General features: G+C 33.0%; 1 protein-coding gene across 1 annotated transcript; it reads right to left on the bottom strand.

Moving 5' to 3' along the window:
• Positions 1-14,808: 14,808 nt before the first annotated feature.
• Positions 14,809-27,471, bottom strand: LOC121220343 (uncharacterized). Its single transcript, XM_041100031.1, has 5 exons — positions 27,256-27,471; positions 26,979-27,173; positions 15,934-16,165; positions 15,402-15,503; positions 14,809-15,314 (listed from the first exon to the last, which is right to left on the bottom strand). Exons 1-5 carry the CDS (start codon positions 27,469-27,471, stop codon positions 15,193-15,195), a joined length of 867 nt encoding a protein of 288 aa, XP_040955965.1. The 3' UTR covers positions 14,809-15,192.
• Between the last annotated feature and the right edge of the window lie 291 nt (positions 27,472-27,762).

Here is a 27,762-nt window from a genome sequence, read left to right as displayed (position 1 = left end):
CCTTTTTAAATCCTAATAGAATTTTCTCTCCATCTTTCTATTTCTTCTCTTTTTCTTTACTTCATATTTTCATCCTAATTGTTGATAATTATTTTACTTTCTTAAATCAAATCATCCTTCATTCAATCGTTCTTTTTAACAGTTTTGTAATTGTCGTCAACAACATCCCTACCTTTGCCAAAAATCGGTAAGTACATCTCGTTTCCTATGTTTAGATCCCAAATTTTTGTAATATTACTATCCGACGCTAATCTTACATTCGATTAATCAATCTTTTACGATTCTAGCCAAATCTTTTTACTATCTTCTCAAATCTTGAAACCAACCGTTAATTTACGTTTAAATGTCATTTGAAGGATCGAATTTAAGTAAATCGGATCAAAATCGGACGTGAGTAATATCGACTGAATCTGCGATGAAAGGTGTGTGTGTGTTCTTTTCCAAGCGAGTTGGTGGAAAATTATGTGAAGTTTAGGGCCACATGGTCTCCCACATGGGCATGTGGACCACACAATTGTATCACACGACCATGTGCCCTTATAAGTCCTAGGCTAGTTTGTGAACCACACGACCATAATTCTTCCACACGGTCGTGCCCCTCTTGTAGGGTAATTATAGCGTTTGTTACACGACCACAGCCTGGCCATACAGTCGTGTGATCCCTATTTTATAGTTTTGCCCAAAATTTTGTAAATTGTTCAATTTAGTCCTTGTATAGTCCTAGAATTATTTTTATAGATTTTATTCACTTAATTGATTCTTTGATATTATGAATATGCTAGAATATATGAGTTGATGAATAAATTGCTACTGTTATAATATATGATATATGAATGTTACATGTCTACTGTCATTGTATTTATGATAAACTGTTACTCTTATTCCTGCCACTAAATTACTGAATGCATGTTCAACACGCCTATTGCTACTGTTGAACTGAACACGTGTTAAACATGTTTATTGTTTTTACATGATGCTATTACAAGTATGTCACACTTCATTTGCATGGGGTGAGACAATTGAAAAAAGGAAGTATTGACAGTTTAATAATTTGTAACACTGGTGGTTCATCCAAAAACTACTAGCAGCTTGTCTGCAAACTTTTTAACTGAAAATATTGGTGGTTCATCCACAATTTTTTACTATCGGTAGTTGATCTAGAAATACTGGTGGTTCATCCACAAACTAGAGTGCTATATGATGGATGAGTTCTAGGAAACTCTTACTGTGGAGTGCAGCGAAGTATGGGTAAGAACTTTCCTGTTATTTATGCATTGCATTGACATTCATAAGCATGCTCAAATGAACTGTCACATTTTGCTTTGCCATACGATTGTAATTGTTCTAAAAATTGTTATTTTGCATGCTTTGGTTATTGTTCCGCTCTAGTTTTCTAGTGATTGGACTCACATTGAGCTTCTTAAGCTCACCCCCTTAACTTCTATATTTACAGAAAACCCACAAGGTTAGGATGCAGTCTTGGCATCCAAAAGACTCGGCTCGGATTGTTTTTAAATAAAAGTATTTTAGGGTTTGTAACAACCTATTTCTTAGTGGTGTTAGAAATAGTGGTTTCGGGACCACAATTCTAACGAGTGATACTGTAAATATTATTATTTAATATTTACGAGTCAAGTGTTATGATATAGTGAATTTTGATTTGATAATTTCATTTAATTGGATAATTAGTTAAGTATAAGTGGTTTGTCCCTAAAGTCAAGTGGTTTTAGGAAATGAGGTACCGGGACCTCGTTTCCATAAACCAAGACTAGAGTTGTTATACAGGTGTATTAAATTTTGATTCAAAAATATTAGTCATTAAATGACTAATTTAGGTATAAGGACTAAATTATAAAAATTGTAAAACTTAATCGCTTTAGAATATTATTAGTTATATGGCTTAAAATGTAAATATTTGAGGATCAAAGTGGCAATTGACCACTTTTTAATGATACTGGAAGGTGGTTATTTATTTTAAGGGAAATTTATATATTAAATAATGTTTTAATATTAATAAAATATATAAAAAACATAATTTAAAGTTATTATCTTCATCACTTTCAATCTTCCACCGATTTTACTTAAAAGAGAAATGTATGAACAACCATGGTTGAAGTCTTAAGTTCGGCCAAACTTCCATCTTTTCTTGGTAAGTCATTTTTAATCTATTTCTTGTAATTTTTATGTTTTTGATATCAGTACAACTAGGTCTAGCTAACCCGTATCTCTAATTTCAAAAATGTTAAAGATTTTAAAACTTGCTGTTGACGAATCTTAGTTGTTTTTGATAAAAATTGGTAGATTTGGAAGCTATGAAATGTTTAAGGACTATTTGATAAAATAAACTTTGTTAATTTTGCATTTAGGACTAAATTGTGAATGTACCAAAAGTGACATTAAATTTCTATAAAATTGGATTTATGAGAACTGTAAAAGGATAAAATTGAAATTGGAATGAAAAACAAAAGCAATTACTTAGTGCTTGTCCAATGACTTTGTCATAAGTGCAACTTTTATAGGATATTCTTGATCTCTTTGGGATAATTTTTGTTCTCCCAATATGATCCTATTTTATTTTATGGTAATCATTACATCTTCCTTCATGAAAATTCAATCACTATCAAATGGTTCTGTCCGACGTACTGCCAGTCACATCTATGTCTCTATCTTCTAGGAGTCATCTGCTTCGATGCCTAAGATAAGACATCTCCCCAATTGGACTTGATAGGCAACATATTAGTCTTTTAATCGGTTTGCTCATTTTTGATTAAACTAAGGACATGCTTAGGTTCGTCTACTAATACAAGTTGTCTTTCCGTACTACGATCCAACCATGTAATACCACTTAGTATTAATTAAACATTTAGACAACCAATGAGCAATATGTGCTTCCATTTTGCTTTGCATGCAAAAACCATTTGAGGACAATTTTATACAAAGTATATTAATTTAATTAATGAATTTATTTTATTAACCAATTTGTTTGAAAAAATTACAAGTTTATATTGACGAAAATACTACACTTAGGGCACTAGATCCAACATGCTCACCCCTAAAACTTCTTTACACCATTGTTTATATTTTACTTTCATTTTTTAAAATTTTTTGATTGATAGATTTATATTTTTTTGGGATAACCGGTGTGCTAGTTTTAAAGTGTGTTTAAGTTCACGATGATATGGTGGTGCTTCGAGACCCACATATTTCATTTGCTGTGTCGGGAGAGAACCATTGCATTAGAAGCCCATCTCATTTATCAAGCTTCAAGTTCGTGATGCTTATACGGTTACAAGTTGTAGTCTAACTATGAGTCCTAGTTGACAGACGTTAATGTGCGGTCATGGCTTGCAGTAAGACTCGGGAGCCCACTTGGCGGTGGTTATGTGGTCAAGGGTTTAAGTTTTGGCTCACCAGAAGAGGACGCTTTGTAAAACCGATATGTAAGTTTGACATGATAATCGTAGGGAAAAACTCAGGGGCCTCCCAGTATAGTCCACTTATTTATTTTCCATCCCCCCTAAAGGCAATATCGTTAACCTCCCTCTTGTCCGAAATCGGTGATGAAGTTGGGGCAAGTGCACCGTTAGGGGGCGAGCGACTGTCGCGTTGGACAAAAGCTGGAGGTCGTTTTGACTTGACAACAATTGTTGTAATTAAATCACTGACTAATAACTACAATCATTGTCACTTTAGTTCGACCTCTAGCTTCTCTCTATAGCCACCGCCGCTTCCTCCCTGACAGTGCTCTTCTATCCAAATCTATCACCGTTTCGAACAATAAAAAGGTTATCTATCCTGCTTTTGGTGGAGATGGAGAAAAAAATAAGTTGGTTATACTGGAAAGCCCGTGAATTTTTCCTTACGATTATCATCTCAAACTTTAGTATCGGTTTTACAAAACATCCTCTTCTGGTGAGGTGAAACTTGAACCTGTGCTCGCATAATCACTGTCAAGTGGACTCCCAAGTTATACTCTAAACCATGACCTCGCATTAACATCCGTCAACTAGGAGCCCTACTTATATTTCAACCTGTGACAGTATATGCACCGTGAACTCGAGGCCTAATGATGTGATCCGGCTCGGTTGATTGAGTCGATTCACTTGATTGCCCGATCGTCGACGAGAAGTTCATTCGAAATTGTTTTAAGATGAAGATTGTTTTCAGTTTAAGCGGAAGACTTTTAAAAGGGTTCAAAAGATAGGCTAAATTCGGATATTTTGTAGGTTCGGTTTAATAAGAAAAGAAATAAAGTTTATATTTAATAAATAGGATGGAGATGAAAAAAATGAACTTAAGTATTAAGAACGATTCAATACTATGTAAAGTATTGCCCCGGGACTTATATTGCTTAAGGTGGGTTTAATGGAAGTCGAAGATGGACCTTGACCCGTTACCTATAGAGAGGTAGGAACCAAAGGTATAAAAAGGTGGATGAACGCCACACCAGGATGGTGATAAGTTCAAAAGAGAACGATAGACGCCACTAGCACGCTAGATAAGTCAGATCGAAACTCGTACGAATTTTAGAGAGGAGAAAACTCACTCTTTGAACAAAGTTCATTCAAATGATCAAAAGTCAAAAGTCAAAAGTCCTTTACAAATGAAATCAACAAACTATTTATACTAGTTTCTTATGTTAACCGAATAGTCCATTCATGAACTTAATGATTAAGTAATGAACCTAAATTAAGACATGAACCTTCTAGAAAAATGACCAATGGTGTCCTTGTCCATGTTCGGCCGAATGGGAGATGAATGGGCAGCTTCATGTATGAGCAAACTTTGGAAGCCAATGGGATTGTCTAGGTTCGGCCATGGGATGCATGAAACTCCCAAAGGGTGTCTCTTGGCCGAATAGGTGCTTAGGAAACTCCAAGGGTCCTCCTACATGCATCGATTGTACATGGAACTTGGAAGGGGCCTTGAACCTAGCCATACATGCAATTGCATTGATTACCCCCCATTCATGCATGTGTGCCGTCCAAGGGAGATGCACCTTTCAATATGCATTAATCTTCCATGTACATGAATGTATGTCCTCCAAACATTGAACCAGGCCGTGCATGAATCTTCTCATTCGTTGAACTTTCCCGTTCATGCATCTCTTCATGAATGTACCTTCCACATTCGGCTAACCTACAAAAGTAAATAACATAATTAAATAACACACAACTATTCATATAATTATAATTTAAAATAATAACTAAATAACTTAATATCACTAACTAAATTTGAACACAATAATTATAAGTCAACTTATAATAAATTCAGCTAGCTCAAAAATAGTCAAAACACTTAATGAGTTGAAATTGAGCTAGGGGTTTCGGCATGAGCTGTAGCAAACTTAATTATAAACTAAATTAAGACTTAGTTTATTGAAAGAAAGAAAGAAGGAGCTGAAAGTAAGCTCGGTTGAGCTCAAACGAGCTGAATTAAGCTCATGTGAGCTAAAATAAGATTCGGTGAGCTGAACCAAGCTAAATGGAGCTTGAGGAGCTAAATTCAAGTTGAAATCAAGGGCATCCTTGGCCAGGGTCGTATCATTCCCCCCTTCTTTAGAACGACTTGTCCTCAAGTCGAGCCATTGGTTCACTCGATCGCAGCAACTTTTACTTAGCTTTCCTCGGTCGAACGGGATGGATTGGAATTGGGACAACTGAAAGGAATAACCATGAGTTAACAAGAATGGTTTCAGATAAATTTGTAATCCAAATGCAAGCAAAATAGAACAAGAAAATCCCATGGGAGTGGACAGATGCAAAGCAACATGTTCACAACCATGCAAACAAACTAATTTACTCGTTAATGCCTCGTCAATTATTCGAAACGAAAATGAACATGTTCTAAGGCAATCAAATGTCTCACATCGTTTCCACAAGTCATAACCAATATGTGAATAACGAATCAAATCAACAAAACAATCTTTGGCACCACCTAAAGAGAACAACGATGTTTCAAAAAGTTCATGAGCCTTACCTTTAAAAGTAGTAAAACAAAGATCATTTTTACCTTGCTCGATCAACACAAACCTTCGCTCCTTGGGAGTATATTGTAGTTGAAGATTTTCAATTTGACTTTCCATCTTTGACGGTTGAAAGAGCAAAAGAGTCAAGCTCAATTTACATCCAAAATAAATAAAAAATTCTTTCAATCGATCATGCATCCAAAATTTTAGTCGATCAAAACTTGAATATATCAAATTATCAAACAGTCTTGATATGTCATTATTGCAAACAAGTGAACTCAATCGATTCAAAAGACAAATAACCATACATGATCGCACGCAATCAAACTCAACAGTATTTTCAACACGATCAATGTCAGAAATAGATTTATATGGGTTTTCATCTTGCGTAGTCAAAAAGTTAAAAGTCGCTTACGAAATTTGAAGCCAACCCACTGAACTAAGACTAAGTCACTACGAGTCGCTTACGAAATCACGAGAGGTACATCAAGTTAAAAGCCGAAATTGAGTGAAACACGAGTGGAGTGATTATTCTTTCTGTGAGAGATTTTGTGAGGATTGTGCTGTGAGGTTTTTTATTTACATGTCTCAAAGTCCTGAACGAAATATGGCGGAAGGAGGTGGAAGGCAACCAATCCGAAACATTGCGCCTAGAGGAGGTGGAGTGCCGGATTTGGCTCAACAAGCCTTGTTACGAGAAATCCAACGCATGATCCGAGGTGAGTTAGAATCTATTAACGAACGGTTGGATCGAGTTGAATTGGGAAATCAACGAGAGCGTACACCCCAAGGGCCGCAAAGAGGGCGAGACCAATTGGAAATCAATCAAGACGACCTATATGATCCGAATGAAGTCGAAAGTGATCAAGGATCAAACATAAGTGAAGGCCGAAGAGGTCAAAGGAACCGAGGTAATCGGAATCAAAGACGTATGGATGACGACTTAAGGAACATTAAACTATCCATTCCATCCTTTCAAGGAAAGTCTGATCCGGAAGCTTACTTGGAGTGGGAAAAGAAGATTGAATTGGTCTTTGATTGTCACAACTATTCCGAGATCAAAAAGGTGAAGTTGGCGGCCATAGAATTCTCCGATTATGGAATGATATGACCCTGGCCAAGGATGCCCTTGATTTCAGCTTGAATTTAGCTCCTCAAGCTTCATTTAGCTTGGTTCAGCTCACCGAATCTTATTTTAGCTCACATGAGCTTAATTCAGCTCGTTTGAGCTCAACCGAGCTTACTTTCAGCTCCTTCTTTCTTTCTTTCAATAAACTAAGTCTTAATTTAGTTTATAATTAAGTTTGCTACAGCTCATGCCGAAACCCTTAGCTCAATTTCAACTCATTAAGTGTTTTGACTATTTTTGAGCTAGCTGAATTTATTATAAGTTGACTTATAATTATTGTGTTCAAATTTAGTTAGTGATATTAAGTTATTTAGTTATTATTTTAAATTATACTTATGTGAATAGTTGTGTGTTATTTAATTATGTTATTTACTTTTGTAGGTTAGCCGAATGTGGAAGGTACATTCATGAAGAGATGCATGAACGGGAAAGTTCAACGAATGAGAAGATTCATGCACGGCCTGGTTCAATGTTCGGAGGACATACATTCATGCACATGGAAGATTAATGCATATTGAAAGGTGCATCTCCCTTGGACGGCACACATGCATGAATGGGGGGTAATCAATGCAAGTGCATGTATGGCTAGGTTCAAGGCCCCTTCCAAGTTCCATGTACAATCGACGCATGTGGGAGGACCCTTGGAGTTTCCTAAGCACCTATTCGGCCAAGAGACACCCTTTGGGAGTTTCATGCATCCCATGGCCGAACCTAGACAATCCCATTGGCTTCCAAAGTTTGCTCATACATGAAGCTGCCCATTCATCTCCCATTCGGCCGAACATGGACAAGGACACCATTGGTCATTTTTCTAGAAGGTTCATGTCTTAATTTAGGTTCATTACTTAATCATTAAGTTCATGAATGGACTATTCGGTTAACATAAGAAACTAGTATAAATAGTTTGTTGATTTCATTTGTAAAGGACTTTTGACTTTTGACTTTTGATCATTTGAATGAACTTTGTTCAAAGAGTGAGTTTTCTCCTCTCTAAAATTCGTACGAGTTTCGATCTGACTTATCTAGCGTGCTAGTGGCGTCTATCGTTCTCTTTTGAACTTATCACCATCCTGGTGTGGCGTTCATCCACCTTTTTATACCTTTGGTTCCTACCTCTCTATAGGTAACGGGTCAAGGTCCATCTTCGACTTCCATTAAACCCACCTTAAGCAATATAAGTCCCGAGGCAATACTTTACATAGTATTGAATCGTTCTTAATACTTAAGTTCATTTTTTCATCTCCATCCTATTTATTAAATATAAACTTTATTTCTTTTCTTATTAAACCGAACCTACAAAATATCCGAATTTAGCCTATCTTTTGAACCCTTTTAAAAGTCTTCCGCTTAAACTGAAAACAATCTTCATCTTAAAACAATTTCGAATGAACTTCTCGTCGACGATCGGGCAATCAAGTGAATCGACTCAATCAACCGAGCCGGATCACATCATTTGGTATCAGAGCTACTAAAACGAGGAGTACCGATGTTCGTATCAGGCCGCAAGTAGGTTCGAAACGTGAAAAAAAAATCAAAACAAAATTTGAGTTGTAATTTAATTTTTTTCCCTTGTATTTAGCTTACTATTGTATTGGAGTAACAAAAAAATCAAAAAAAATTCGAAAAAAAAAAATTTGATTGAAAAAAAAAATTCAAAAAAAAGTGAAAAAAATCGAGCAAAAAAAAAAGAAAAAAAAGGTGAGCAAAAAAAAATCAAGTTTAAAAAAAAAAGTGAAAAGTCTTGCGAGTTTTTATTTTCTTCTCTTATTTACTCCGATCATCAAGTTTCCCTTCCTACCATTATTTACCATCCCAACGCCACATTTTAAACCAATTTTCTTCTTTGTTCAGCCTACCCTACACCCGACATTATCCATTGTAACCCATTTTGAAACCGACCCTCAAGCAGCAAATTAAGTCTATCGAGACGAATTACGAATTTGTGAGACGAGGTCGAGTGGTAAAAGGCAAGAGTGTTTGGTGAGACCATTCGAGAGAGTAAAAGCCAAATTTGTGCGAATTTTTCTTTGCGAGTGAAACGTGAGATTTTTGTGGTGAGAATTAAATCATGTTTCAAGAAGAATTTTCTGAATCAGATTTCCAATATTTAATGCAAGAAATGCGTAGAATGGTGAAATCAAATTTTGATAAACTGCATGATAGATTGGATCGAATAGAGACAAGAGCCCAACAAAAACAAATTCCATCGAGACAAGAGACGGAGTTAAGATCATTCCGACGACACTACTCGACAAGAGACTCTTATCAAGACGTCTATTCAACAAGGCGTTCGAGACCAAGAGAAGCAAACTGCGAGTTTGAGTCCTTCCGAGATGATATACAAAAAGGTAATCATGTCTCTACAAATGCCTCAATTTATTCAACTACGAAGGATTATTTACGAAGAGGCGAACGTGTTTCAAGAATGTCAAAGTACTCGAATACGGAGGGTTATTCACAAAGAGATGATCGTGACTTGCATGATGAATCTGCCATTTCTTTCAAACGAGAAGCTTGTCGTTATGGTTCTTATAAGTTATCATCTTCTTGTAATGAAAGAACAAGACAAAAAGAAAATAGAAGAAAAGAAAAACAAGAGATGTTGATGCAAGAAAATGAACGAATCTTGAATGAAATTGAGAGAAGAAAAAAAGAAATAAGAGAAAAAGAAAAAGAAATAAAAGAAAAAGATGAAAATGAGATTTCAAAAAGAAAAGAGAGTGAAAAGCAAAAAGAGATTGAAAAAGAAGAAAAAGAAAGAGTGGAAAAAGAAATTGAAAGAGAGTTTCAACAGAAATTGAGTGGAAAAGAAAAAGAGTTTGCCAAAGAAAATAGTGAAAGAGATGAGAGAGAACAAGAAAAAGTGAGCGTTGTTTTTACTAACCCACATGTGAGTTGTTCTTGTTCTATTTCTTCTTTTCAGAATTCTAAAGATTCGTGCGACGATTTTCAATTACAATACTTCCCTGATGAGAGGCGATTCAAGTTGATTCAGAAAGGTAAGAACATAGAAGACCCTTGTCCACCGGCACAGAAAGGTAAGAAAGGTGAGGGAACTATGCCGTGTGAGTCTCCATTATTCCACTTGAATGTTTGTGATAATATTGATGATGATTTAGTCTTTGAAAAGGTTTCATGTCTTGACATGGCTAATTGTCATTCTTTGTTTGATGATAATTTTATTTTAAATGGAGGCATGAAGAGTTGTGTATTTGACGTGATTCGTGTTGAAAATTTTGTTGATAATATTGGATTATTTCAGCTTGTGCAAATTTTGGACGTGCGAGATTGGAGGTATCCACATAAAAGGTTTGATTTATTCAATTGTCATGGTTATGTGAATCTTTTATATTTTTACACGAAATCCTTTTGTATAAGCATGCCTGTGAGAATGAAATTTTTACTGCACTATGGAATAAGTGATCAAAATCGTGAGTTCAAACCTGGAATTTGCTATGTTGACTCGTTTCGTGGGAAACTTGGGCATTCCAAACTTAGTGCAAACGATTTGATTGATGTTGTGGATTTTGAAAAATATTTGTATCCTGACACAAATGATTGTTTTCCTTTGGTTAGCCTTGAAGTGTATGTTTTGAACGATGAATGCAAGAATAAAGTTAGTACAAATTGCGATGCTGATCTGCAAACAAATGAAATTGTAATCCAACGTCTTTGGTACTTTTTGACATTTTTAATTAGCGAATTGCTGCCAAATTTGTGAGGCATTTTCTCTCAAATTTCGTTCGAGACCCGTAAGACTTATCTAAGCTTTTAGTGGCGTCTTTCCGAGTCTTTTTCGAACTTATCACTCCTAAAACCCGAGTGTGGCGTTCACCTTTGATACCTTTGGTTCATACTTTACTAAGTATCGGGTCAAGGTCCTTATTAACCATTTCCAACTCAATTTGGTCCTATAAGTTTCGGGTCGACACTTTTCTTCAGTGTTGGTTCACTCTTGACCTTTTGAACCATTACCATTTCGTACCAAATCCTTTACCATTTAGTACCAATTCCCAAATACCAAAACGTACCAAAACCAAATACCATTTTCTAATTAATCTTAAACCGAACTCGACCATTCTAGTCATACCATTTCGACTTAAACCAAATCCATATCCAACTTTGCACGGACTTACTTTACTTCTTGAAACTCAATTATATTCTATCTTCTTCTCGTCTATTCTACTTCTTCGTTTACGATCGGGAACTAAACGACTCGGGTTCAACTACTAAACCGAGGTCGTATCACCTAAGTTGTATTGTGATGGGCTTCTAGGGCAATGGTTCCATCCCGACGCGGCAGATGAAATGTATAGGTCTTTGAGCACTATCGCATCATCATCAACTAAAATATACATTTGAGCTTTCACAATTTCTACCTCAAACACAAACACAAATAAATTAGCCTCCTATTATTTTCATCCCTAAACCCTAAACCCTTAAAAAACCCAAACAAAATCCAAAATCCAATTACTACCTCAAAACCCCTAAACCATAAAAAACCCTAACTGTAACCCAAACTAAACAAACCTTAAAAACAAAAACTCGGCTGTTGGACATGTTTTCCCCTCTGTATTCAAAGCCAGTCTATTTCGATAAATATGGTAAAAATTGACCTAACCTCTCAATTAACTTTTATAATCAACATTTATGCCTAATTTAGCCGTTATTTAATAGTAGAAGATTTGCATCTAACAACCAAATAAGGAAAGTAAAGGAAAATGGAAAAAAAAAATGAAGCAATGCAATGACGTACAAAGAAAATTTCTTATGATTTTCACAAAATCTAAATATTTTTTATAATTTTAAATCATTTTTAAATTTTTAATGATTTTCACAATTTTTAAATTTTTACAAAATTTAAATAATTTTGCAACTTTTAAATATTTTTATATTTTAATAAATTTTAAATTTTAAATTAATATCTTTACAATTTTTATATATATTTTATATTTTTACAATTTTTATAATATTATTAATTCCAACTAATTTCTTTTCATTTACCGTATTTTTGTAATTTTTATTTTCATAATTTATATGTTTTTCTAGATTTTCTATACATTTATTTCTATTTTTATATTTATTTAATGTTTATATATATTTGATAAAAAAATACTTATTTAAAAAAAATGCCACGTGCAATATGTGATTGACCATCAGCTTTTCTTAAATGTCTGTTAAAAAATGGATCAAAAAAATATAACGGAGACAAACTTTAAGTACTAAATTGGGAAACAAGTGTACTTTAAGAACCGAATTGGGCCAAAAAAGATTAGATACAAAGTATAAAAATGAGTATACTTTAAGAGCCAAATTATAAATTAAGTCTTTTCAATTTAGAAATTTGAAAATTAATATGAATATGTATATATATATATTTATATTTGAAAATGTCTCCTTTAAATATATGTAAAGAATTTTAAAATAGTTGAGATTTTTAAAATTCTATATTTTAGAATTCATCAATTCAATATGGTAGTATTTAGAATTATTTTGCTTGGATAAATAATTAATTTAGAAAAAAATAGGTTATTGAAATTTTACAGTTAAAAATAATTATAAACAAAGAATAATTATGTTAAAAATAAAAATATTATTATATTTGTAAAAATAGTTTAATAAAATAAAATTTTAAAATAAAAATGATATCTTTTACAAAAATAAAAATTATTTTTGAAATTTAACTTTTTATCGTTATTAAAATTTTTGAAAAACCACTCTTTAAATGGAATCTTAAAAAGAAAAATTGAATTACTGGAATTGCTTTTGAAATGACTCACAAGATTCAAATTTCTCCACCAAACAAATAGATTTACTTTTAAAATTTTAAAAATCTGAATACAAATAAAGCCTCTCCTATAAATCTATCATCCAAACACAACAGAGGAATTTAATTGATGGAAAGATTAATGAATGAAGACCATCGTGGTAAATTAAATAAAAAAGAAAAAGGCGATTAGACAATAAATTATGAACTTATTTTAAAAGAAAATGGTGAGAGGATGGGGATTGGGGACTACTCTATCATATCATGAACTGCGAAAAGAATAAAAAAAAAAGTTTTGCGAAGCTTCATCGAAAAGTTAAGGTTGCAAAAAGTTCTTTTTTTGGAGAACAAAATTCATATTTAATTAGTGAGCTTTTATGTCTAATTGCTAATTTGTTTTTAGATACTTTATGTCTCATCATATCATATCAAAAGCAAGGCCAGGGTTCAATAAAGGAAAAGAGGGGAGAAAAAAAAATAATAAAGAAGAAAGAGCAGTGGATTTGTATGGCTTAATATGATGTATTAGATGCAACAAGAGGCTCGGTTGAAGAAACTAGGTTTTAACTCTCTGCCATATATGGAGAGGTTTAGCACCAACTTGTCTGCTTGGTTTATGAAATTTACTCCACTTGTACAATGCACAAGCAACTGAGTTAAAGCCTCTATTTTCTCTGCTCTTTTATTTGGAAAACTATTTCTTTAAACAACTTTGCCTGCTGTCATGGAATTTAGTGGATAAATTCTCATGTTATGAGCTTTTGGGCATTGGTGAGTGACTACCCTTGATTGGAAACATACAAATTCATCTAAAATATACACAACAAGAGAATAACGATAAAGGAAAAGAAGAAGATTGCTTAATACATAAATTAAGTTACTCGTAGTACAGTGCTTAATGTGATCACTAAGTACAATGTGTTTAAGCCTCCCTCAAGTGTGTTTTCCAGTGAAAATGATGGTGATTTGGACTGGCTTTTGATAGCACAGAGACAATGGAGTGAAAAGCAGTTGCTGCTATTCTCGACTTTATCTGGCCTCTCGTTGAGATAGGCCTTGTGCCCCTGGGACTCCTGCGCCCAACTGCCCCGCCTTCAACATATTTCACCTTGTTCTCCATGATATTCTTTGAGCAGCTCCTGTTTAGAAATTTGATGAGTGAGCTAGGATTGCAAATGCCTGCTTCACTTGCTTTGGTTGCTAGTTTATATAGCAAGGTATTATGTAAATTAGAATGGATTTGATTAATATGGAAGAGGGAACAAGGAATATAAGTTGACTTTTGGAGATCGGTGGGAGTTGGGTGACATGCCAGCCAATTTGTCAGGCTGTACAAGATTCCTTGTGGCTCAACTTGAGACAGGACTAAATTCCTAGTATTATTTGGTGACTGTCTGAATTAGTCATTTGGATAATGACATTTAATCTGTTTGCTCTGAAACACGTGTGGATTTCAAAGATATCTGGGAGCTCTGCTATGAATCTTGGTGCTGGTTTCTGGTATGCTTCTTAGTGGATAAGTAGAAGGTATGTCGGGGAAACGTTTGAATTATATAATGTATAGGTATGATTCGATTTTTCTGTTTTTAATTCATCATGACAGACCGACATGTTTGTTTAAATGCAATTTGCCCTGGTTTTCTGAGGCAAGGATTTGTAGGTATGAATATTTAATGGTTGTTCACGTTAGCAGGGAGTATTGCCAGAGCCAACAGGTCGAGCTACCTTGTTATAATATGTCTACTTGATTCGGGATCACATGGTCAAGCAGTTGATTATCTAGGCAGAATGTCATAAACTCTGAGAGAAAGAGCTTCGCATGTTAAGTGTATTCAGCGGCTCCCTCTTCGGTGCTATGTATGGTTCCTTGGAAACCTCGAAACCACAACATTTATTTTCCTCGGTATCTTTTATGAATCAATGAAATAAAATATTTCCACAAGCACAGCAAGCAATGACTGATATTTTTAAAATTTAGAAACATGCACACATCTCTCCGTAACAACTCAATATTGAAATGCCTCTCATAATTCTTTTCAACCCTACAGGGTTCTAAGGTGCCTACATGCCATACTACAGTTCGATTTACACAGTATGCTTGGCACCATTCATAAGCCTACTGGTGGCAACTGACGTCAGAATTTGGGAATTGACGGCTTGATGGCTTGTTTGCCATAGCAATGAAAAGCACAACCTACAACGCTCCAATCTCAAAAGTTCTATTCAGGTAGTCGACAAAGGTTAATTATTTACATAGATAGGGCATTCAGCAACGCTTCATTTATGAGACCAGTCAGTTATCATCAGCATCACGGCGAGACCATGTTTCTAAGAGTGAAAAGGCAACCAGTGGTCCAAGAAAAGGCAATCAGTCTGGTCGTTACTGACGGACCCTGTTTCCTTAGAGCCATTATTATCCGATTTCCTCGGTGTTGAAGTAGCCACAGTACCTGGTTAGAGTGATATGTTAAAGTTAAAATGTGTCTGCTTACAAAAATATAGCCAGAGCAAAACAATGAGATGTAGAGGGAACATACCCCATGATCCAGCCAAAGGGCAGATTTGTTTGAATTTGTATATTGAAGGCAACAATGAAGCAGTTCCACCGCGCATGTAGATTTTTATGTTCTTGTGGTTGTCTAGGGAAGACAAAGAGTTAAAATATTAAGAAACTAGTAGCCATGGAAAAACAGAACACATTGCAAAGAAAGAAAATTAACTTCTTTTAAAGAGTCGCAGTTGAATTCCTATGGGAAAGGCAGAGTTTAGGCAGACAAATGTCACAGCCATCTTTAACATCAATCATAAAGATTCAAGCTTTCCCTTTTCTTTACAATGGTGAAATTAATCTCCATTCATTAGTCTTCCAAAGGAAAGCAAGAAAATCCAAGAAACTTCTGATAATAAAGCAGCAAATTCTTAGATCAGGCTGCAAAAGCTCCCATCTGAATTCAGTTTCATACTCAAACAAACAAACAAATAAACCCAGATCTTCAAAATGATAAAAGTGGTCAGAAATTTAAGGGAGAAAAAAGGTTATATGTAGAAAAGTTGATCAATAACAGGTACCTGGAAGAGTGTCTGGTTCCGCTGCAGCAATAAAAAAACTGAAACAGGCCAACAACGTTGTGTTTCTGAGTTTCCGATTGATATTGGAAAAACAGAGGGAAGCCTCGAGAATTTTCTCAGTTATTGATTTCTGAATGCTTACGTGTATCAATCTGGATCTTTCAATGTCTGTTTTATGTTTTGGGCCGTTCGATGGATGCTGAAAAATTTTAATGTATGCTATTAAGTTGCTCTATTTTTATTTTGAAGAACTTAATTTTTTAAAAAATAAAAATAAAAATAAAAATAAAAAAAATTATTTTTGTTAAACTTTATTGTGTGATATTTATGGGACAAAATTACACATGAAAATATAATACAACTAATCTATTTTTTTATTAAATTAAATTATTATGATAAATCGTGTAAAAGCATGTTATGAATTTATATATAATATGAACAAAGTTATCAAAACTAAATTACAATAGTAAACTCAGAATAAGCAAAACGTAATATAACACACAAAAAACATGACTCAAATTAAAAGTTGAGAAATAAACAAATTAAAAGTTGAGAAAATTAAATTAAATTTTATCCGTTAATAATAATGTCTAAACGCTTTGCAACTTTGAAAGAAAAACGCTTAAGCAGCATAAATTACGTTTTTTTAAATGATTACCGTCAGTTGTATTAATGTTTCAAAAACATAATTGACGGCATTTAAAAAATTACCCAACAATGCCTAAAATGGTTGCCTAATATATGTCAAATTTATAAATATGTAGAGTTTTAGGTTGGTTTTTTTTAGATATTTAGGGAAATAAATTGATTTTGAAGAGAAATAGAAAACACATTTAGAACTTTTTTTTTGTGTGTTGGGTGTTGGAAATTTGGAGAAAAAAATTATTTTATGTTTGTGTTTGAGGTAGACATTGTGATAGTTTTAAGGTATATTTGAGTTCACAGTTATGCGATAACACTCAGAGGCCCACACATTTCATCTGCCGTGTCGGGATGGAACCATCACTTTAGTAGTCCATCGCATTGCAAGTCAAACTCCCAGTTCACGGTGCTTATACGGTCATGGGTTGAAGTATAACTAGGGCTCCTAGTTGACGGTGGTTATGCGATCACAGGTTGGAGTATAACTCGAGAGCCTAGTTGTCAATGGTTATGCGATCATGAGTTCAAGTTTCATGATACTGGAAGAGGATGCTTTATAAACCCCATACATAAGTTTGAGACCATAATCATAGGGAAAAACAAAGGGGCTTTCCAATATAATGAACTTATTATTTTTATCCATCTCAACTAAAAGCAGTATCATTAACGTAATTGTACGAAACCTGTGACAGAGTTGGATGCAAGAGGACTTTTAGGATGGGAGTGACTGTGGCGGTGGAAAGAAGCTAAAGCTTGAGTCAGGGTGGCAGCGGTTGCAGTTATTAATGAGTTCTTTAATCTTAGCAACTGCTACCGGCCCGAAAGGACTTTCAGCTTTTCTCCACCGTCACAATCACTATTCCTCTTGAAAGTCCTCTTGTCCCCAACTCTGTCACAAGTTTTGAACAATGAGGTTAAGGATATTGCTTTAGTGGAGATGGAGAAAAAAAATAAGCTGATTATACTGGAAAGCCCCTTAGTTTTTCATTATGGTTATAGCCTCAAACTTATGCATGGGGTTTATAAAGCATCCTCTTCGGGTGACATGAAACTTGAACCCATGACCGCATAACCACCATTAATTAGGCTCCTGACTTATACTCCAACCCATGATCATATAACCACTATCAATCGGGAGCCATATTTATACTTCAACTCGTGACTGTATAACTACCATGAACTAGAGTCTGAGTTGCAATACGATGGGCTCATAAGGTGATGGTTTGATCCCTACACCGTAGATGAAATGTGAGGGTCTCCGAGCACCATTATATCTTTGTGAACTCAAAACACAACTTAAAACTATCACGCTGTCTCCCTCAAACACAAACCCAAGTAAATCTTTCCGTCCAAAAATTTCAACACTAAAAAAAACAATTTAGGAGAGAATTTTTTATTTTGTAAGGGACGGTGGCTGAGAGAGTTGGAGTAAGGGTAGCAAAACCCCCATTTATATAGGCAATAGGGGGAAATTGGCAAAAAAAAACAATGTGGGAACCTAATCTGAAAATTATCCTTGGATTCCAATGATGTTTGAAAATTATCCCGAGATTATCGGGTTTTAAAATTTTTTTATTGGTTAGGGTTAAGGTTGAAATAAAAAGGAAAAAACCCATAAAAATTCCCAATATCGTAACCTTAACCCTAAACCAAAGATTCTCGAGCCAGAGAATCCCGAATAAAATTCAAACAACACCTCCTAATTTTTTTTAAAAACGCTTCCAAAAGGACGCAATTTTTAAAAACTACTCAAACTTGTCATGACCAATCTTTTCCAAGATTTTGAAGTTATATTTGATATCTGAGGGTAGTATTTGCTACAAAATGAGCCACCATTTTGTTGGACAACTTCCATATTGAAATATCGAGTAGATTATTTCCATAAGGAGATTTGCATAAGGAGAAGATTGTTTATGTTAAATACTTGAATTTTAAAAAAAAATCAATCCAAAAAACTAAATTAGTTCAAGTAAGTTTCGTTGTTGTTGTCTTTGGATAATTCATACTCTTTCTTTTTTCTAAATAATATTTTCGTTTTAAACATGTGAAACAAGTTATTTGGTTGAAGGAGTAGATGAATTAGAGTCGTTATTTATTACGACGATCAAATTTATTGTAATACCCCGAAAATTACTACAGTAAGAAAGTAAGATAGTATTCCTGATATAGTAAAATAAGGAAATAAAGTGATAAAAAGGGTAATTTTGAGTTATGTTAACATTAAGAAGTAAATTATGACATATTAATTCAAGAAAAGATTAAATCGCCAAAGTGAGAAAAGTTTTGTTGCCCAAGGGTAAATACTCAAAATTTGAGGGGTTAAAGTGAAAATAAGAAAAAGTTGAAGGACCAATAGTGCAGATATTTTAAGGGTGGAATAATCTAGAAACTAAGGAAAATGGATGAATTATGACCAAATTGAATAGGTGAAGAATTATGAGGGACTACATCGTAATTTTACCAAATTAAGTAATGGCTCCAAGATGGAATTTTAAAAGATCATAAAGGGCAAAATGGTCATTTAGAAGAGAGAGAAATCTAGAAGATAATGATGATGTTCGAGATATTTTAGATTAAATAAATAAATAAATATTAGTTTATTAATATTTTAATTTGATTTTTAAATGATATTTTATTATTTTATTATTTAGTATATATATAAGTGGAAAGAAAGATGAAAAGGAACCAACCCACCATCTTTTCCATGCAATTCACGTTAGAAGAGAAGAGAAGAAAGAAAGTTTTGCTTTCTTTACAATTTGGTCCTTCCACCAAAAAATTCACCATTTTCACTTAGAAATCAAAAGAATTTCCATAGTCATCAAGAGAGAAAGATAACAAGGAGACTATGGGGAGCTAGAATATCAATTTGGATTCAAGAAATTGAGCTGGAGGAGAGAGAAAATCAAGTTAAAGGTTGAAATCAATACGACAAGGTAAGAACATTGAGATTTCAATATATTTTTAAGTTTGATATTATTGAAATAGCATGGAAAAGATGTTATAGCAGAGTTTTCTTATATAAATTCTTATGTTATTGATATATTAGTGAAGAGAAATAAGTGAAAGTGATGGGAAATATTATAGAGAAAGGGAATAAGGAAGTTATAAACTTAGTAATTAACATTTTGCACTAAAACAGTTTTGGACAGAAGCAGTAGGTTAACTTTGAAAAATCACCATAAATTGTGGAAATAAAATTAGAGGATGAAAAAAATATGGAATTAAATATTACTAAGTCTAGTTTCTCACAGAAGAAACGGTGTAAGTAATGGAATTGTAAATCATGAGATATAATAGATTTTGTGAGATAAGGTCAGAATGATTTCGGGTTCCCCTGTTATGACTTTGGAAAATCATAAAAAATTTTAAAAAAATAATTATGGGTTATAATTTATATGTTTAAAATCCTTAAGGAGTATATTTTCAATAGAAATAAACAGGAATATCATACAAATTTTGTACAAGGAGATAATTAAGTTTTAGTGAAGAAGGGTCGGTACTATCAGACAGCAGAATAGAGGTGACTTTAAAGAATAAACTGTGCTTATTGACTAAACCAAAAATTCTGAAAATTTTATGATAAGAATATATATGAGTATAGTTTTAGGGAAAATTATCGGATTCTAATTTTGAGTTCTGTAGCTCAAGATAAAAATAATTTAGTGGCTATGACTCAAATGGACAGTTTTGAATAAATTTACAAGTAAATAGTGGAATCATAGATAATGTTACTTATAAGCATATTATATAAATTAAGGATGTGGAATGGAGAGGAGGAGGAGGAGGAAAATATATATATGAATATTCAGCTAGCATGGATAATTTTCACGTTTTAGGATCAGGGACTAAATTGAATAAAAGTAAAACTTTAAGGGTAAATTTGTAAAAATGTCAAAAAGTGACTAAATTGCATGAAATGAATTTTTTTATTATTTAAATTAGTAAATTGAATGAAATACTAATTTAGATCAAGTTTGGGTGGAAATTTGAGAAAAATAGAAAATTTCCAAAATGTCCCTGAATTTTGGTATTTCTGCAATTTAGCCTGGTAAGTTCGTATGAACTATATTCTGTATAATTTTAATTGAAGTGAATGCTATTTGGTAATTAATATTATATATATATGTGTGTGTGTTTTATTATTGGAATTTAATTATTATTGGTAATATGTATAATTATTTGATGCATTGAAATGATTATCGGAAGCTCGATTGAGTTGGAAGCTTGTTGGAGATATATCACATTATCCATTGGTTCTATCAATAATTTTGGATGATTTTATTCTGGTTATAATGGCATGTACAAGTGAAATTGGTTAACGTTAGCTCATAAATGTTTTGATTTTGATTGGTTATAAATATGAATGTTTGATGAAATGAAATGTCTGAAAATTAATTTGTAAACTCCGGTAATGCTCTATAACCCTATCCTGGAGAAGGATATGGGTTAGGGGTGTTACATTTATGATACCAAAATTGGGTTTGTTTTTGCATCAGCCAAATCTATAGAATTGGCTTCAACCGGAGCATAAAATTCACGAGCTTCAGTCAAGAATTAGGAGGAAAGTGGCAAATTCAAGCCGGAGAAGAATTTCAAGCTTGAAATATAGATATCTAACGTCATTGAACCCCATTAGATATGATATATTTTAGCTCAGAGGCGACATAGAGCTCGTGGCTATTAGCTTGATAATTCAACTCAAAATCACCAAGAGGGAGGGTGAATTGGCCTCTTAAAAATTTGTGGTTTCTAAGAAAAAGATAGAGACAATGAACACTTCGATTTATAGTGGTTCAACCCCAATTACCTACTTCACTACCTTAGCTTTCCGTAACTAATGAATTTCCCAAATTCACTAATTTGATAACCTTTGAAGACAAGGGTTAACCTTACAAACTCCCTTAAGGTTTCTACCCAAACCTTAAGATACAAACCCTTTCAAAGAGTAAAATACAAATAGAAAATTAAGAAGAAATCCTTACAAGATTAAATTGTTTGCCAATTAAGCACAAATAAACAAGAAAACACTTGAGCTGAAAGAATAACAATAAGAGCTCACAAATGTGTACAAGAAAAGTATGAAAGTTGAGCACAAAGGTTTATTGATTGATCTTTTAGGCTTGAATTATCTTTCTTATTATTGTAGGATATTTGGAAACTGGTATTTATACCCCTTAATTGATTTCTAACCGTTGTGGTTGTTGAAGATATGAATAGAGCTGTTAGGTGATGTAAAAACCAATGCATTTAATTCACTTATAACATCGAGTATAGATACCAACTAAAAAGGTATCAATAATTTTTGAATTAAATGAATAATTCAGTGACCGTTGGAGCTGAAGATATCCATACCTGACAAATTTTATCGGTAACATATGAAAAGTATCAATACCAGATCGATACTTAGCTGAATTTTTCAAAAACTGAATGTTAATTTGGTATCGTTTTTAAAAGGGGTATCAATAATTTGAACATTATCCATACTTTTTGGCTTGGAGCTATACTGACTTGTTTGAAAAATAGTTTGACTAGTTAAAAGAATTTTTACTTTATTAAAATAATTTTAACTTGATTTTAAAGTCGATTCAAAAAATTTCTAAGAGTTTAAAGTAAGGATTGAAAAATTTTAACTCTTAAACTTCATTCGAGAAATTATTTTGTCAATTTTGTTCAACTTTAACTTTGATTCAAAAACACTTTAATTTGTTATATCAAAACATATTATCAAATAAAGCTTAGTTTAACAGAGGTGATGCTCGATTTGCATTGCTCTAGTGGATTAATTATACTAGAGTTATATGTAACAACCCATTTTTTAGTGGTATAGAAAATAGTAGTTTCTGAACCTCATTCTTCGATGATTGAGTATGTAAATATCATTATTTAATATTTATGAGTTAATTATAGTATTATATTGAATTTTGGTTTGTCGAAATTGTTAATTGAATAGTTAGTTAAGGTACAAGTGTTTCAACCCTAAAGTTAATGATATTAGAAAATAAGGTATCCGGATCTCATTTTCATAAACTGAGCTTGTAAAATTTTTTATTAAATATTTATGAAGTTATTATATAGGTGAATTAAATTTTGGATAGAAAATTTTGCCAAATTAGTGACTAAATAAGATACAAGGACTAAATTGTAAAAGTGGTAAAAGTGAATCTCTATGAATTTTTAATTAATTGAAGAACCGATTGAGAAATTGGACCATTTTTTTTATAAGAAAACGGTGGTGGATGATGTTGGAATCCACTATCTTATGTTAATTTGGCTTGTAGTTAAACTAATTAAACTTAGTCAATATAAATGATAATTAGTCAAGCTTAATTAAGATATATAAGTAAAATATAATAAAGAAATGGGAACATTCATCATCTTTTTCATCTCTCCATCACCATAGTAGAACCTTGAAGAAAAGAAAATAGGGTTTGAACGTCCAAGCTTAGTCCTTTGATTTTTAAGGTAATTCAAGTCATTTTTTTTTGTAATTTTTATGTTTTTAAGATCCTGGGAGTTTGATTTAGCTGATGCATGTATCAATTTGTAAAAATTTTAAAGTTTTCAAAAGTTTCCATTGTTGATTTCTTGAAGTTCTTAGTGTTAAATGGATAGATTTTAAGCTTAGATATGAAAAAAATACTAACTTGTAAAGTGAAATTTGTTAATTTTGAGCACAGGGTCTAACGTGTAAATATTTCAAAATTGATATGAAATTTATGTAATTATAGATAATATATGGTTATAGAAAGATGAAATTGAAATTGGATTGAAAAACAAAGCTTAAATGTGAAAGTTATCACTATTTCGATTTTATGGACTAAATTGAATAAAATACAAAACTTTAGAGAATCTCATAAAAAATGAAATTAAATTTATATATGTTTACAATAGGTTGTTAAAAGATATTTAGAATTGGTAAATTGAAATGAATTATTATAGATCGAGATTTGAGTCAATCGGAAGATAATCGAGAAAAAGGAAAAATTGCAATTAGTCCTTGACACCTTAATTGCTTGTTGTTTTTCCAGGTAAGTTCATATTAGACTTACTGTATTAACTCATAATATGTTTGTGTTATATTGTGTAATTTTATAGTTGTATTGTCGTGATTATAATATTTTTGGCATCAAATGGACTCAATCATAAAATATGAATTAAATGATAAATCTAATTAAGCAGATGCTATTGAATAGATGTGAACAACTATGTAATTGAATAGTATTTATGTAATGATGTTACCAGGTTTAAAATATATATGGATTGTTATTTGATATATGAAAAGTGTGTACACGGTTATAGAGTTGAAATGTTACAAAAACTGTAACGGTGCCTGTATGAATTTAGTAAACGATTAGAATACGACTGACTTACTATTAAGGTTCAAAAGAAAATCGGGTGTTGGTAGGATATTTCTTTATCAATGGATGAGATCTAGCACATGCTGCAGACTCTCTATAGCTTGAGTGAGCAGCCTTGAATAAAGTTTGTAAAACTAAACCTGACCTACAACTTGTATGAGCAACCCAAATACCACAACTTGTGTGAGCAAGTACGAATATTACAACTTGTGTGAGAAAATTAGTCCCTTGTATACGAAGTTAGTTTACTATAGTTCTCCAAGTGAAATGGTATTTAATCAGAAAGGAATTGGTTGGAAATATTGAGAATGAATTTAGTTGATATGTTTATAAAATGTATGTAATTGAATAGCATGAGACTACTTGGTACATGCATATGATTTTAATACCATGATCTTATTATGCTATTATACTAACTTGTTGAATGTTTTGTGAACTTGCATAAGACTGTATAAAGATGCCAAGGGAATAACATGCTATATATGTTGTGTTTCTATTTTTTAATTCATTATGAAGTCAAGATAAGTGAAGTCAATTTTCGTATGAACTTACCAAGCATTTGATAAACTTACCCTGTTGTTTTTCCTTTCTCTGTAGATTTTCGGTTTGCAAAGCATGTCAATCGGATCAACTCGAAGATCACACTATCCTATTGTTAACATGGTAGTCTTTTGCTCGTTTCAAGCTCAGTTATGTGGCATGTAATAGGGTGTTATTATATATGTGTGAAATGTAATGATAGATAGTTTTGAGTCTTGTTTATGATTAATGTTGGTTTGTTAATGGTTATATTAATTTGTACCAATGATAGTATCAAGCTAATTGTGTATGGTTAATAAGAATACCAAGTTTGAAAGTTATTTGGTATGACTATGGTAAGGACTTATGGATGAATGGTTTGTATAAACCTTGTTTCATGTTTGATTTTGAAGCTAATTGGCATATTGTTGGAAAAAACCTCGGTATGAAAACGATTTTCTTGTACATCGAAAAATTAAAATTTTAAAAATTGACTCGGTTTGTATATTTATAGCAATAAACCTTAACTGAATACACACCTGTGTTTTCTAATAAGCGGATCCTTAATGTCTTTTGGATTTCAACCAAATGATCTTCTCCACTATTCTCGTACCATGAATTAGTTTGAGTTTGGGCTCGAACCAATTGAACCAAAACACAAAATTTTTCGACAGAATAAAAATATTTCAAAAGTTCTATCAATAGCTCTACCGGTGCCATCTATTTATAGGAAGAGAAGGTAGAACCCTTATAGAGTTGTAGAAGTTTATTTCCACCAGAAAAACAATATCCTAGATAAGATATAGGGGGCGGAAACCCTAGTTAATGACACCATGGTTTTGCTGTCCCACCTTTTTCATGAGGGGTTTTGGGCCTCTCTCACATCGGGTCCAATTACGAGCCTTTTTGACCCAATACTTTGTAATATGATCCAACCCGATTTAATTTTTTTATTTCCCAAAATAAAATTTAATATTTACATATTAAATAATTTTCTCATCCCAATTTTACCCTAGTAAAATTTTGAAGATTTTACCCATGGTATAGTTTTGACAAATTTACCCTCGATAAAATTGTGACGATTTTATCCCCGATAAAATTTAGAGAAAATTAGTTCAATATGTCACAACTCAACATGTTCACTATGACTAAATGATTTATTTTCATTTTCGAGCTTCAAAATAGTTAAAAAACATAAATTTATTCTTCTATCATTTTTTAAGCAATCCTATATAGGATTGCAAGTTTCCATTTCATTTTCATTTCCATTTTTGGAAACCTACATTCACTTCCAAATGATTTCATTTCTCCATTTCAGAGAAAACCATAATCATTCCTGAATGTTCCCCATTTATCTTTTTCTATTTCAAACATGTAATTCATTTCTAGTTTTAATGAGCTAGCGGAACTGATTGGACATATGTAGTTGAAGCTCAAATGATTTATAATTAATTTTCAAAATTTCACCTATTAATTATAAACTCATTTAGTCACGAATTCATTTCACTATAGTATCGTGACTAAGCTCTCCTCAACAATATACCATTACGAAAGCAACTATTTAGTGCTCGTCCAATGACCTTGTCATAAGTGGTTACCCTCATAGGATATCATTGATCTCTTTGGGATAATATCCGTTCTCTTAATATGATCCTATTTTATCTCATGGTAACCGTTACTTTTTCCAACAATTACATCTTCATTAATGAAAAGTAAATCACTATTAAATAGTGATCAAGTCATCCATCACAAAGACGAACGACCTATGGCCACGTTTACTTTCCATCAACCATGTAATGCCAATAAGAGGATATCTTTTATCCATATTTTGAGCTATGAATTCCACTATTGTGAATGACGCTACATGCTACAGAAGTTGTACACCCAACGCACCATGTTTCAGTTTCTTATCTATTTGAACTCAGGCTTTTACTTAAATCAAAGTGTACAAGTCATGCACAAATAGTTCGACACCCACTTAGGATTTAGGTATGTCACACTATAAACATCACAAGTGAATAAATCCATAAATAAATTTAGGATCTATTCTGCTTGGGTCCTGTCCGATATACTGTCAATCTTATCAGTCACACCTATGTCTCTACCTTCTGGGAGTCATCCGTTCCGATGCCCAAGACAAAACATCTCCCCAATTGGACTTGATAGATGACATATTGGTCTTTGAATTGGTTTGCTCATTTTCGATTAGACTAAGGACATGTTTAGATTTGTCTACTAATACAAACTATCTTTTTATACTACGATTTGACCATGTAATACCGCTTAGTATTTGTTAAACATTCAGACAACATATGAGCAACATTTACTTCTATTTTGCTTTGCGTGCAAAAACCATGTTAGGAAAATAATACAAAGTATATTAATTTAATTCATGAATAATTTTATTAATAAATTTATTCAAAGAAATTACAAGTTTGCAAAAGAATATACTACATTCAGGGCACCAGATCCAACAGTCTCTTATTTGCCCTAGGGAAGTAGATGAGCCATATTCTGCATTGCCATGCTTTTCACGTGTTTCTCAAAACTCCTAGCTAGTAGAGTCTCGGTATAAGGGTCCGCAAGGTTGTCCTCAGATGCGACCTTAACTACATCCACAATTCCCTCTGTAACTACTTCCCTTATGATATGGTACTTTTGGTAAATATGTTTTGTCCTCTTGTGGTTTATTGTCTCCTTGGTATTAGTATTATTGCACTGTTGTCGCAATAAATGTGATAGCTTTTTCCATACCAGGAATGACTTCAAAATTTTTGAGGAACTTTCAAAGCCATATTACTTTTTTGGTAGCCTCAGAAATAGCCACATATTTGGCCTCCATAGTGGAGTTAGTAGTACAAGTCTGCTTTACACTTCTCCACACAATGGACCCATCGCCTAGGACAAAAACACAGCTCAATTTCAATTTCCTTAAATCCCAACATGTTTGGAAGTCAGAATCAGTATATCCAATAGGAGTAAGGTCTCCTCCGGAATACACAAGCATATAATCCATCATTCTCCGCAAATACTTGAGTATATCCTTAACTACTTGCTAGTGTCTTGGACCTAGATTCGCCTAGTATCAACTTACCAACCCCACTGCAAAACATATATCTGAATGTGTGCATAGAATAACATACATGAGATTTCCTACTACCGAAGCATAAGAAACCTTTCTCATGTTTTCTCTTTCTTTTGCTGTCTTAGGACAGTTCTCTAAAGAGATATGAAATCCTGAAATGGAAGGTTGATTTCTCTTCTTCGAATCGGTCATTGCATAACGCTCCTATATATTGTCTATGTA

This window comes from Gossypium hirsutum, chromosome D08 (assembly GCF_007990345.1).
Source record: "Gossypium hirsutum isolate 1008001.06 chromosome D08, Gossypium_hirsutum_v2.1, whole genome shotgun sequence".
Taxonomy (NCBI): Eukaryota; Viridiplantae; Streptophyta; class Magnoliopsida; order Malvales; family Malvaceae; genus Gossypium; species Gossypium hirsutum.
This window is presented reverse-complemented; position numbering and strand designations above follow the sequence as displayed.